This window comes from Osmerus mordax, chromosome 18 (assembly GCF_038355195.1).
Source record: "Osmerus mordax isolate fOsmMor3 chromosome 18, fOsmMor3.pri, whole genome shotgun sequence".
Classification (NCBI taxonomy): domain Eukaryota; kingdom Metazoa; phylum Chordata; class Actinopteri; order Osmeriformes; family Osmeridae; genus Osmerus; species Osmerus mordax.
Window position 1 is genome coordinate 1264022 of NC_090067.1, and position 13108 is coordinate 1277129.

General features: G+C 43.3%; 1 protein-coding gene across 1 annotated transcript in view; it reads left to right on the top strand.

Annotated features, from left to right (window-relative positions):
- The first annotated feature begins 1977 nt into the window (after nucleotides 1-1977).
- The window catches only part of csmd2 (CUB and Sushi multiple domains 2), a 204016-nt gene continuing 192885 nt past the window's right edge, over nucleotides 1978-13108 (top strand). The window contains exon 1 of the mRNA XM_067256225.1: nucleotides 1978-2167. Coding sequence (XP_067112326.1) covers nucleotides 1978-2167 — 190 coding nt within the window. The remainder of the gene's footprint in view (nucleotides 2168-13108) is intronic.

The window sequence follows — 13108 nt, forward strand, 5'->3', positions numbered from 1 at the left end:
GTACGACTCCGGCTGGGCAAATGGATCTCCGACAAACTTTCCAGTTGATTGTATTTTGGATTTGCGGTGGATTTGCCCAAAGTCCCACATAGCTGCTTTAGACTTTTTCGCCTTCTCCCATATTTCCCTACAGATCCGGTCATAGTCATCCACGGGAACACTGGGACTAGTCCAGATGGAGCGAGGAAACGGCCCCACTGCGTCCCAGGACCGCTTCAGATTGTGCCGTTTTGGTCTGAAAGGGTCCTCGCTTATCATTTGTCCTTAAATTTCTGTCGATCAAACTGTTGCCAGGATTGCGTTTCTCATGTCTTAACAACGTATGTTGTCAATTTGAATGCGCTTTTGTTTCCTAAATTAAGTAAAAACAAAGGGATGCACAAAAACTGTCCCATGACAACCAGCTATGGAATTAGAATTGGAACACACGAATTACCTCTACAATCTGATAAATTATTGATTAAATATATTTAATTTCAACTAAACCTATGATCGTTAGTTTGTCACATCGGCAACATAGTAGCTTACCGAGCACACACTCGGTTTCTCAAGAATTTATTGTAAGAAATAGCCAAATAGTGGCCTGTGTGCGTGCGTGTGTGTGTATGTCAATTTTATGGATTAGGCCTAATGGTTAATGGATTAATTTAATTTCATGTGTGGGCCTATTATATAATTTTGTTTATTCAAAAGGTTTAAGTGCTCTTGACGCACAGCTGTAGACATGTCCACATGTTAAAAAAATAATTAAAAAAACACAAAACGCATGGTGTAAAACTAATGACCGTTTATATGCAAAACTGTAAACGGCATTCGCATTAACTGGCCAGAGTTCCAGGCTGTTAGGTATCAATTTCACGTTCAGCGAGCAAGTAGTGCATCTCGTATTAATGTCACAGTAGCTACGGAGGTAAATTGTGTGGTGTACCCCATGCATCCTCCTAAAACCCATTCCAGTGTTAAGCTATTTACCGTATTCATGAGAAATCACTACTTGGGCCACTTTTTGTCCAACGGCCAGTCACTGTAATCATCATTAGGCTGCTACGAGGATTTAAAACACGATTCAACGATTGCGATATATATATATATATAGATATATATATCTATATATATATTGTAGGTGTGCAGACAATTGTATGGAGTGAGGAGGAAAACTTAATGGTTAAATGAGAGTCCATGTAGGAGGATGAAACGAATACCTCCTCTTGAGCGACAGAGGCAGATCATAGCGCGCGCGAGAGAGAGAGAGAGAGAGAGAGAGAGAGAGAGAGAGAGCGAGAGAGAGAGAGAGAGAGAGAGAGAGAGAGAGAGAGAGAGAGAGAGAGAGAGAGAGAGAGAGAGCGAGAGCGAGAGAGGCGCAGAATGAAGCAGAGCTGCAGTCGGACACTTGGCGTTGTGAAGACCTGAGCCAACGTTTCTGAGGGCTGCGAATACTGGAAATACACGATCACTTGTTCATTTCTCACCTCAAAACCACCTTACTTACATATTGGCAGGGAACTTCTAAAGCAGGACGTTTCGGTGGATCCTGATAGCATTGGTCTCCGTATTCGGGGTTTCTTCCTTTCATGTGCGAGTGAAATGTGGATTATCGACGTTGGTGATAGGTTTGTTAATTTGGAATAAATAGAGGGAAAACAGCACGGCCGTGGGGTAAGAAAGTGAAAAAGGTACAGCTCGCCTTCCCCGTTCATCTCACATCGAATTATATATCTGGAGAGAACGAGGGGTTGTTAATATTGAGCGTGGGTAGATAAGACTCCGCTTGTATTCTCTCTCCCTGGTACATATACCTCTTTCGGTGTGAAATCTTTAGACAGAGATTCGCTAACCCCGCGGTCCGCATGACATGGTTCAGTCCAGTTGCGAGATCCGAGTCTCGATGCATTGGGATTTTTCTCGGCGCCGAAACCAAGTGAATCTCCAATTTAAAGCCGTCTGATAACAACCGTGCCTGCCAGACAAACCCCTGCCATGACAACCGCCTTGAAGCGGGACGGAACGGGATTCGCACGGAGATCGGAATGCGTGTGCAGCGGACATAGTAGACCGAGGAAAACGGACGGAATACGGATTTTTGCGCTAATGAAGGTTGGGGTACACGCGCACTATTGGAGCCGGGTGCTGTTCCTGTACGTGGGGCTACTGGCCGCCTCGGTAAAAGGTAAGTTTCCCTGCATGGTCTCGCTTGTGCTCTGGCAATTGCGTGGGGAGACGCACTAACATAGGCTACATTCCCTCTTCTTCCCAGAATGCTAAACGGCCTGGTGGAGGCAGCTTTTCATAGCATGGGAAAGTTCAGAGACGTTGAGAGTTGAAAGACGTTGTGTTTACAGCGGAATTCTTGAATTTGGTGGGGGTTCCTCTGTAGTGAAGAGATTCCCCCAATCAGTGGCCATACCGCATTTCAGAATCGAATGTGTTTCTTAAGGCAAGAAAAGAGGGGGTGACGGCGGAGATACTACGACGTGTGATCGTCTTCTCCGCATCTCTGAGCGGAGGTTTATCCCTGCTCGGCAGCATGCGGTTCATCGCGGGTAGCTAAACAGCTGCCGTGAATTCCGCTAGATAGCCGTTTGAACACTGGTTGAACGTCAAAGCTGCAGTAGGCTATATGGCATGGAAGTGAATAATTAGCCGTCGCAGCTGGTCTCTGGGATCTACCATGTCTGTTCATCTATGTATGGCGTCATGAGATGCATGTCTGGTGTATTCTACACCAAGCTCATGCATTTTTTGTGAGGATGAGTCTGGTGAATTCCCTCCCTTCATTGATGTGTGTGTGCGTGTGTGTGTACGCGTGTGTGTGTGTGGATGAGAGAGAAAAGAGAGAGGTGGGCGTCAATCATACAGTTAGATGTGACTGGAAGACTTGAGATTTGGTGGTGGTGTATTTGGCTAAAATCCTGGCAGCGCTCAACAGACAGATTACATTGATCTAAACATTGCATAATGGGAACGATACTTTTATATCAACCTTTGGTTAATATACCATAAAAGGGTAAGCATTCGGAAGTTGATCTGGCACTGTCAATTCAGACTCCATAGCAGGCCGCCGGTAGAGTCTCGTTGCAATCCAAAAAGCAAAGTCAAAATACCTCACCAAAAGCGAGCGACATCCTCCACGAGACAGAAGTTATTGGACGGTTCTTACACACGGGAGTCAAAAGTGTAATGACAGTCAGGCCTATAGGCTACCACTCAGCACTTCAATTAAATTTCAACATGGCCATTGAGAAGAGAGATTATAGCCGTTCCATTAATGTGGAATGTCGTCAGCTGTGGAGACCTCAGCTGGCATTTTACAGTACCCCCCGCCACCCACTCCGAAACGTCATGGCATCCAGTTTCAATTACGCATCATCATCTAACATATTCTGGGTTCATTAAGACAACAGCCGCTCTCTTCTCTCTTGAGGAATACATGCCGGTTCACTGAGTCATCAATGGCTCTCATGGCTTTAGGGACGGGATTTCATCTCCTCAGACTGTTGAAATCCTTCTGCGGTCCCGTCACCGTCGCTGACGACCAAAAAGCATCAACACCTATTTATTAATCAATTCATTACCACACACAGTACTTTGACCGCGCGGCAGGACAGAGATTACTATAAACGAGACCAGTTTGTCTTCCTCGGTGCGGCGGATTACCTCCCTGGCTGCGGACAGGGGTGGCAGTTGCCGCGTCTTCCCGTTAAGCGGCACCAGAGATTCATTTAGTAGGCCTACTGAGCTGACGAGAATTGGGTTTGCAGCTGCACACTGCCCACGTATCCCGGTTTAGATAACCAACCCGGGAGAAACTTGGCTAACGTTGTTATGGGTTATATTTGAAGGCTGTACAGATGTGTTGGCATTAAGTCGTGGAACGTGTATCTATAACCAGAAGTGTGCCCTAAGTGTATTCCATGATTCTCCTAAATTATTAAACGGGTCGAGGGACGATAATCTCGGAACTAAATATGTCACTCATAATCTCGTTCTGGTCTTTCATTGGGTGTGCTCAAGCCTTCGGCGAGAGCACAACCTTTGTTCTCTCACATATATATTATTATTATTATTTTTATTTTTATTTCTTTTTGCCCCCCTAAAACTCAGTAAATACTTGGCCTACATAGACAACGTAGGTGTCAAAAGTTTCGTCTTGGTAGCGATTGAGTTGCTTCTATTGGAATTTACGTTCCGTTGCATGGTTTAAGCTTAAATTAAGTTTTTGTGGCGAAAAGTGAAGCTAACGGTGGCTAATTTGCTAGCCACAGTCACTGACGTTACTAACGTCACTGCGTCACTAACGTCACGAAAACACGCGTGACTACCTTTGCCAGAACATTCGTTTAGCATCTGTTAACTTGGGGGATAGCTAGGCTAACTATAGCTTTACTGCAAGGCAGCTGCAGAAACGCCACAAGAAAAGAGGCCAGGGTGATAACTATTTACTCATTTTACTTTGTGATATGACACACAATTGTGATGTGTAATGTACAATATAAGCTGATATTATTAAGGAAGTACATCTACTTTCGGAAACAGTAGTCTACTATTTCACTGAAGTATTAGCATCATGACATTAGCCTGTGTTTCCCGGGCAACACATACTACAGTGGTCTATGATGTAGCTTTATCTGTTTTCAATCGTTAAAATAAACATTCCTCACATATACATTTTCGTTGTAGGATTTATTCTGACATTAGAAAACAATTTGTTGGTGAAATTACCATTACCTGTGGTTTCAAACCAGTGTAGCTCACTGCAACGCTGTAGCTTACGCGAGACACACTACAAAAACATCTAGCTACAGTACACAGCTGTTTAGGAAGTCAAACGGCGACAGAAAATGTTCGGCACTCCCCTTACTTAAATCAAAAGTCTATCTAACTACTAACCTGAACTTCATTGCCACAGCCTAAACGTTGTCAATCTGTTCATGAAAATAATTAATTTCAGCCTAAACCGTACAACGGAACGTTTAATCGAATTCAACCAACGCAATCGCTATCAAGACGAACACAGCAGTAGTCTAGTACTGTACTGTACTAGTAGTAGAATTTACCGGGGCAGCTTCTCCACACAGGGCTATATCGCATTTTGAGTTGTTACTGACAATGATCGCTACCAGTGAGCTTTTTATGAATGAGCTATTTTCCACTAAATAAATGTCAAGCTTATTTACGTTTTGGGGGGCATATTTTCAGTTAGCAGATGGTACCGTTTGAATTGCGATTCCATCTTCTACTGCCGGGTAACGTCGTAGAATAATCTTCAAAGGGGTTGTTTATTCATGAATGAATGCAATGAGTAGGCTAAATGCCTGAAAATATCATGAGAAGAGAAAAACTTAAAATGACGTTTAAATCATAGAGATTAGGTCAATTTTTACACCGGTCTGCAATAATGTCACGAAAACACGCGTGACTACCTTTGGCAGAACATTCGTTTGGCATCTGTTAACTTGGGGGATAGCTAGGCTAACTATAGCTTTACTGCAAGGCAGCTGCAGAAACGCCACAAACAAAGAGGCCAGGGTGATAAATATTTACTCATTTTACTTTGTGATATGACACACAATTGTGATGTGTAATGTACAATATAAGCTGATATTATTAAGGAAGTACATCTACTTTCGGAAACAGTAGTCTACTATTTCACTGACATATTAGCATCATGACATTAGCCTGTGTTGCCCGGGCAACACATACTACAGTGGTCTATGATGTATCTGTTTTCAATCGTTAAAATAAACATTCCTCACATATACATTTTCGTTGTAGGATTTATTCTGACATTAGTAAACGATTTGTTGGTGAAATTACCATTACCTGTGGTTTCAAACCAGTGTAGCTCACTGCAACGCTGTAGCCTACTGTACCCGAGACACTAGTGTGAGTAGCTAACAACAACTCCTCAGCTGTTTAAGTCAAACGGCAACAGAACATGTTCGGCACTCCCCTTACTCAAAAGTCTTTCAGTAGGGAAACTATCTGACTACTAACCTGAACTTCATTGCCACAGCCTAAACTTTGTCAATCTGTTCATTAAAATAATTAATTTCAGCCTAAACCGTACAACGGAACGTTTAATCGAATTCAACCAACGCAATCGCTATCAAGACGAACACAGCAGTAGTCTAGTACTGTACTGTAGTAGTAGAATTTACCGGGGCAGCTTCTCCACACAGGGCTATATCGCATTTTGAGTTGTTACTGACAATGATCGCTACCAGTGAGCTTTTTATGAATGAGCTATTTTCCACTAAAGAAATGTCAAGCTTATTTACGTTTTTGGGGGCATATTTTCAGTTAGCAGATGGTACTGTTTGAATCGCGATTCTATCTTCAGCCGGTAAAGTCGTAGAATAATCTTCAAAGGGGGTTCTTTATTAATGAATGAATGCAATATGAGTAGGCTAAATGCCTGAAAATATCACGAGAAGGGACAACTTAAAAGGACGTTTAAGTCATAGAGATTAGGTCCATTTGTACACCGGTCTGCCAAATGTATTGTTTTGATTCAGCCTGTCAGCTGCCTCTTGCAGGGGAAATGAGAAGACATCATATTTCATTCTACACTTCACTCGTATTTTGAGTTGTAAATGAGCAGCAAAAAAAAGATGCTTTTAAATCTATGTAATCTTTATAAATAATAAGTAGGCCCGATGCATTTTTATATAAAATATACAGACCCCTGTGCAACCGACGCAAGCAAGCACACCCTACAATTTCCCCAGAAATTGTATCCTCTCTAGTTTTATTTAGTTGTTATTATTTTACCATAGGCCTAATAGGCTAACGGTAGTATCACGTAACAAAAACGAAACGGATAAAAAGATCCGTTGTAGACGGCAGACGATAGGCCGTTGGTGTTCTAGTTGCATGCACCTCTAGCGATTTCATTGATGCGCTCTCAATCATAGGTGGCGCAATGATCTGATAACGTGTGAAACGTCTCCGACGGATTGATATTGAGTTGACAGCCAGTGCACTATCTCAGTCCGCTCAAAAAAGGCCCGCTCCCACGGGCCCGGCCGCTCAATAAACACTAATCAACCTTCATTCATTAAACCCAGGAGATGGGGGAGGAGGAGGGACGAGAGAGATTATGAGGAAGAGTGATGATGAGCCAGTCTGATGAGGCAGATTGCTGATGACGCGTGAGATGCATGTGTTGTCGAACACCCGCGCACCTCAAGCTTGCCCGGCCCGCTATTAGATCGTTAGTCACCGGGGCATGAGACAATAACTCAATATGTCTGCAATCACGAGGATCACGCTTCGTTGTCTCCTGACCATCTGACTTTACGCAACCGGCTCTAGTTAACTCTAGTTATTCAAGCGAATCTTTTATTAACGCCCTAAAGTTGCGGTGTCAGAGTGTGGCCGTGATGCAACTAAGTGAAATGGCTGTTGGTTTCTATGCTCGTTGTCCTGCCATATTTCACTCATGACTGCACGTGTACACAAGTAAAAGTCTTGTGAAATACGGAGCTCCCTCCCGCCCCCCATTCTGACAAGTAAAGCAAACCCACCACCCCCGAGATACCTTGGAGAGCGAATCTGGGTAGATGCCGTGCCAGAATCCCACGGATGCAGTCCGAGCTGCAGACCATGGAGAGCACCTCCCTGCCTACTCAAAGCAGCATTATTAACCACAGCACAGCAGTATCTATCTATCTATCTATCTATCTATCTGTCTGTCTATCTGTCTCTGTCTGTCTGTCCCCTTCCTTCTTCTCTCATTTTTTGTCTCCAGCTCCTTTCTCTCTATCCACCCTTCCTTCCCCAGCCTATGTTGTGGAGTGGTTGAGGCCAGCTCTCCTCTGGCTCTAGATAACCAGTGGGGAGAAGTAAACAGGGCATGCTTTATCTGTCTATATGCTGGACTGTGGTACAGAATGCTAAGCAACAGGCTCTGCTGCTGCAGTGGCCCCTTGCTCTTTGTCAAAGAAGACTACAGACAGAGAGAGAGGGAGAGAAAAGGGAGAGGGGGTGAGAGAGAGAGCGAGATGAGATAAACACAGAGGGAAATAAATAGGGAGAGAGACGGACAGAGAGAGAGAGAGGGGGTAAAGAGAGAGGAAAGAGGGGGAATAATGGGGGAAAAGGGAAAGAGCAAATCAGAGTGAGAGAGATGGGGAGGTTGAAGTGGAGGAATAGAGGGGTGAGACAGAGTGATAATGTGGACCTGGTCTCTGTGTGTTTTGCTCGGGTGAACGATCTGTATGGAGCGTCCTCACCCTATCAGCCATCAGACAGACTCCTCTTTCACAACACTAAGCACCCCTAACAGGCTGTTAAGTTTCTATGTGTGTGTGTGGTTGTGCAATTTTGTGCGTGTGGTTTTGTGTGCGTGTGAAATTGTGTGTGTGGGAGTGTGAGAAGGCCAATCTCCACCAAACACAATTGGATGGTTGCGCTTAATTGACGTCAGGCAGGTCATTATCTCTAAAAGGAAAGATTGCATGTGTGCGTGCCTACATGCATGAGTGTGTGTACACGGGTGTGTGGGTTTGCGTTAGACTGTGTGTGCGTGTGGTTAGTGTGGATTTGCCCTCCCTCAAGATGACGCTCATTTTCTCATTCTATTCTTTGTCTCTCTTCTCTTATCTCTCTCTCTCTCTCTCTCTCTCTCTCTTCATTTCTCTGTATATCTATAACTCTCTGTCCCTCCATCTCCAGTGTCCTCCTTCGTGTTTGCCTCCCTCTGGTAATTCACACTGTCATCTGTCTCCAGATAGCCAAAGTGTTTGGAGTCGGATACACACACACGCACACACCTGCTGTACACAAACACACTCTTATACAAAACCACACATCGTCTTAAACACAATGAAAGTGTTATTGAAGTTCGTTGCTATGGAATGGTTCCTAGCTACTGAATCAACATAAACAGATTAAGTTAGTGTTTTCTTTCAAAGAGAATCGTTTAGGAGTGCTCTCAGTAGGAGGTCAACTTGTGACTCCTGCGGTGTGATCACCAATTGGTATTGGTATAAGGAAGGAAGGGAGAAAGGAAGGACTAAGGAAGGAATCCTGATCTATATCTCTTCAGCTATCAGGAATATAACCCCTTACACATTTATTTCTCTCTCTCTCTCTCTCTCTCTCTCTCTCTCTCTCTCTCTCTCTCTCTCTCTCTCTCTCTCTCTCTCTCTCTCTCTCTCTCTCTCTCTCTCTCTCTCTCTCCAAATAGTGCAGTGCCCATTGAAATTAAAACGGTGTGGGTGGAGTGATCTATGGAGTGATCTATGGTTTTATATCTCAATGCTGCTCAACATGGCAGTGAACACGTTTATATTTATTTCCATGTAAATAAAACACTATGCAATGATTCACATTTGATACAGGATTCTGCTCAACACTCCTAGGTCTTCTTATAATCACGTTTTTTGTTTCCTGATGTCGCAAATGTTTTCAATTGGTGAAAGGTCTGGACTGCAGGCAGGCCAGTTTAGCACCCGGACTCTTCTACTACGAAGCCATGCAGTTGTAATAGATGCAGTATGTGGTTAGCATTGTCTTGCTGAAATATGCAAGGTCTTCCCTGAAAAATACATCTGAATGCAAGGATATGTTGCTTTAAAACCTGTATATACTGTACCTTTCAGCATTGATGGTGCCTTTCCAGATTAGCAAGCTGCCCATTCCATAGGCACTAATGCACACCCATACCATCAGAGATGCAGGCTTTTGAACTGAGCGCTGATAACAAGCCAGGTGGTCCTTCTCCTCTTTAGTCCGGAGGAAGCAGCGTCCATGGTTTCCCCCCAAAAAATCAAATTTGGATTTGTCTGACCACAGAACACTTTTGTACTTTGCCTCCGTTCATTTTAAATTAGCTTTGACCCAGAGAAAACAGCGGTGTTTCTGGATCATGTTCACATATGGCTTCTTCTTTGCATGATAGAGCTTTAACCCGGCAATGAGTTCTGAAGGTGTTTTTTGAGCCCATGCAGTTATTTCCATTACAGAATCATGCCTGTTTTTTTATGCAGTATTCCACAATATGTAGATACAGTTTTTTGTAGATTGGTGAACCTCTGCCCATCTTTACTTCTGAGAGATTTTACCTCCTTAGATACCCTTTTTATACCCAATCATGTTATTGACCTGTTGCCAATCAACCTAATTAGTTCCAAAATGTTCCTCCAGCTGTTTAAAAAAAAATTACAGTTGTATTTCCAGCCTTTTGTTGCCCCCACCCCAACTTTTTTTGGAGGCGTGCTGCGGCCATCAACTTCAAACATTTCCTCAGTTTAAAAATTTGATTCGTTTTCTGTTTTATTGTCAAACGTTTGAGGAATCTGGGTTGTATTATATACAATAAATAGACAGTACACCTCCGCCTGTCTAAGTGTTGTTGGGGTGATTATATGAGAAGTGTGTTTAAAAGGATACCAGAGAGGGAGATAGGGAGAGAAGGACACAGAGGAGAAGGTGGTTTGACTGTAGCTTTGGCATCCTTGTACGAATACATGTGTGTGTGTGTGTGTGTGTGTATGTATGTAGTAAGCAAGGAAGAAAAAAAAGAAAGAAGGAAGGAAGGAATAGGAGTATAGAACTCTCAGAGGAGAGGTTAGGGATTATGAGCTGTGACCATCCTGAATGTACACACATGCACTCATGCACATGCACTCACAGAGAGAAACACTAACAAAGATACACACACATTTATAGATTAGCCTGGGTCAACATGTTTCTGTGGAATGATCATCTGAGTTGCTCAGTGCTTCCATTACTCAATTGCCAAATTGATTTCGATCACCAGGTCTTGGTCAGACAAACAGACAGACAAGCAGGCAGACAAACAGTAGACAGGAAGGTTGACAGACAGACAAACAGAATATATTACAGACAGACATACAGACAGACAAACATACAGACAAGCTTCTCTACAAGAAAAAAACACAAAAAAAATCAAACTGGACACCAGATCTAGGAATACTCATCAATTATGCAAATAAAAAATAATCACTGCTTCTCTTTTTGTCTCTGTCTCTCTCTCTGTCTGTCTGTCTCTCTCTCTCCCTCTCTCTATCTGTCTCTCTCTCCCTCTCTCTATCTATCTCTCTGTCTTCCCTCTCCACCTATCTATTTCATTCTGGTAGTTTGAGGTTATTGAAACCTCCAGAGTAGGAAACAAGAAGGTGATAATTGACTACCTGTGAGTCCTGGGAGATCGCATAGATTGGAGATCTAAACATCTTCTGAGAAAATGTGTGGTGTGACATTTGTGTGTGCTTTTGTGTGTGTGTATGACTTCAAGCAGTTGATTTTTTTTTGTTAAACAGCATGTGTGTTTTGCCCCTTTTCCCTGTTGTCATGGGAACAAGATGTTGCTTCGAGGAGTCCTTCCAGTTTCTCTCTCTCTCTCTCTCTCTCTCTCTCTCTCTCTCTCTCTCTCTCTCTCTCTCTCTCTCTCTCTCTCTTTCTCTTTCTCACACACACACACACACACTCACACAGTCCGTCTCTCTCACTGATGACCTCTCCTTTTCTCTCTTTGTTTCCAACTTTCTGTCAAATACACACACACACACGCACACACACAGTGACATCCCCAGAGTCGTAGTCTTCACAGCCCTCCCAGCCCCAGGCCCAAGAGTTTTGGGAGAGGGCTGATTGAATCAGAATCAGAATAAAGTTTAATCGCCAAGTAAGTTTACACAAACAAGGAATTTACTTTGATGGGCAGGTGCATACAGTAAACATATAATAAACATATAAGAATCTTAAATGTGCATGCCATCCTTCAATATAGATTCTAAATAGATATAATTTAGTAAAGGAGTTGGGAACAACTATCAGGTTATTCTTGCCGCCCATAACCTGATACCTGCTCCCAACTCCTTTACCAAACAGCACCCTCTTCACAAAGCCTAGCTATTCACTGGCCATTAACTTCAAGTGTGAATTGCATGCCTTGCATACAGGCCTGAGAGACCGACCCGGGTGAAGAGAAGCTCCCTGGTGAGAAGCCCTGAGAGAAGTAATTCTATTTGAAGACTGTTCCTTAAACGCACGTCAGTGCAAGAGGACCGTTTTCTGTCTAAAGCCTCCTGATTATATGGTGGTCTCAGCCCTCTGACACACATGCCAAATGAGTGTAAGGTGGACCCGATTGCATGGGGTTCTCTTTGTGTGTTTTTGTGTGTTTGAATGCATGTGTATGTGTTTGTGTGTGTCCGATGTGTAGATGTGTGCATATGTATATTGCAACGTGTCTGTATGTATATGTATATATGTGTCTGTGTGTGTCTCTGTGTACTTCCTTTGGCTGGGCTGAAATGGTGTTGGTTAGATATGGCCCAGCTGGAAAGACAAGCCTCTACCACCTCTGAGGGAAGACGCACCCCATTGTGCCTTCCCAACTGGGCCAGAGGAATAATAGTGTGTGTGTATGTGTGTGTGTGCAAACGTGCAGCTTTTGTCTTTGTGTCTTTTAAAAATGCATTGACTATGCTAGAACAAAACATATCTAGCATAGTCAGTGTTGGTAATGTTCTAAAGGTCCCATTTCATGTGTGTTTGTGTGTGAGTGTGTGTGTGTATGGGGGGAATGTGTTTTTGCCACTGGCATCAACAGTCTGAGGATATTCAGTGACCTATTGAAAACTTATTGCATTCACGTGATTGAATCCAATTGAGAACCCAAGTAAGATATTTCATTTGTGTGTGGGTGTACTCAATAATTTTGCCTTTAGAAGTAGATTTGTGTTGTTGTGTGTTTGTGTCTACATGCTTGAATCCAAATTATACTATACATCCTTGATTTTCACCTTGTAGTATACACAAACATTATTCATACACCTTCCACACACACACACACACACACACACACACACACGCACACGCACACACACACACACACACTCCTCACCACACCCTTCTCAAATGGTCAGACTTCTGAGACGCTGAACATGACTCTTCTCCCACTAACTTCAAATTCTCCACAATGCATTAGAAGGAAAGGAGAGAGTGTGTTCTCCCCGGCAGTAGTCTGTTGTTCATTATGGTGAAAGTCAGGATAGCTGAGCTCAGTCATGTTATACTCCTTAATGACGGCGATGTTGAGGTTAATCTGCTTGTGATGCGGTCACAGGCGACATAT